The 945-nt window shown below is 51.7% G+C and overlaps 1 pseudogene across 1 annotated transcript in view; it reads left to right on the plus strand.

Moving 5' to 3' along the window:
- TEOVI_000607000:pseudogene overlaps positions 1-943 on the plus strand; it is a 1,328-nt pseudogene extending 385 nt beyond the window's left edge. The window contains exon 2 of the mRNA in view: positions 1-943. This exon is cut by the window's left edge and continues 191 nt beyond it. Within this exon, the coding sequence occupies positions 1-943 (943 nt within the window).
- Positions 944-945: the final 2 nt, after the last annotated feature.

The following is a 945-nucleotide window of genomic DNA, read 5'->3' on the forward strand; positions in this document are numbered from 1 at the left end:
TAAACAAGCCGCTAGAGCACAGGACATGATGGAAGAAATGGCAGCTGCAAAGAAAGAAGAACAAAATGAGGACGCAAAACAAGCGCAAAGCTTACTCAAACAGGCCGCGTATGGGGATGCAAACAAAGCACGCTCTGCACTAACAGCCACGGACATTTTCGGAAGCGGCTGCGACACGACCACAAGTAACTGCTGCGACAACACTGCTTCAAAACAAGTAACAACAACCATAGCGGCATTACAACTGTGCGTCTGTGCAGCAGGCAGTACGACCACGGACGTGTGCCTCAACCCAAGCACCCCTCTAACGCAGTGGACCAACGGACACACAGGGGCCGCAAACAACTGGAAAGCGATCGCGGCCCATTGCTCCGAAAAGGCGGTTGTCAACGACCCCGCGACGGTCCTAGAACAAACAGTCGCCGACATACTGTCCAGCTTACACCTCGATACCAGCGCGCTGTACCTCGGAGCGTATGTGACAACAAACTGTGGGGCTAGCCAAGCGACCGGTTTCTGCGTTAAATACGCCAGTGACGCCAGCGGCGACATGGCAACCGTCGAAGGCCAACCGTGGCTCCAGAAAGTGCGACAAGTCATAGCGGGCCTACGAACAAGCCGCCAAGGGGCTGAAAAAGCAAAACAGATCAAAGCAACACTAACAAAGCTAGTGGATGAAATCAAAACAGAGGTAAGCTTGGCAAAAACACTGCCAGACCAGCAACCAGAAACAGCGGCTTTACCTGTAACAGCAGTAGCCGCAGCGGGGGAAAGCTGCACGACACACAAGACGAACGGGACCTGTCCCAAAAATAACTGCAAATGGGATGGCAAAACTGAAACAGAGGGAACATGCAAACCTAAAGATGGACAAGGAGAAACAAACACAGCAGAGAAGAACAAAGGGGTAGAAAAGAAAGAGGAGAAATGCAAAGGGAAATTGGA

Source organism: Trypanosoma equiperdum (genome assembly GCF_001457755.1).
Source record: "Trypanosoma equiperdum strain OVI genome assembly, contig: ctg_1145, whole genome shotgun sequence".
In the NCBI taxonomy this organism is placed as follows: Eukaryota; Euglenozoa; class Kinetoplastea; order Trypanosomatida; family Trypanosomatidae; genus Trypanosoma; species Trypanosoma equiperdum.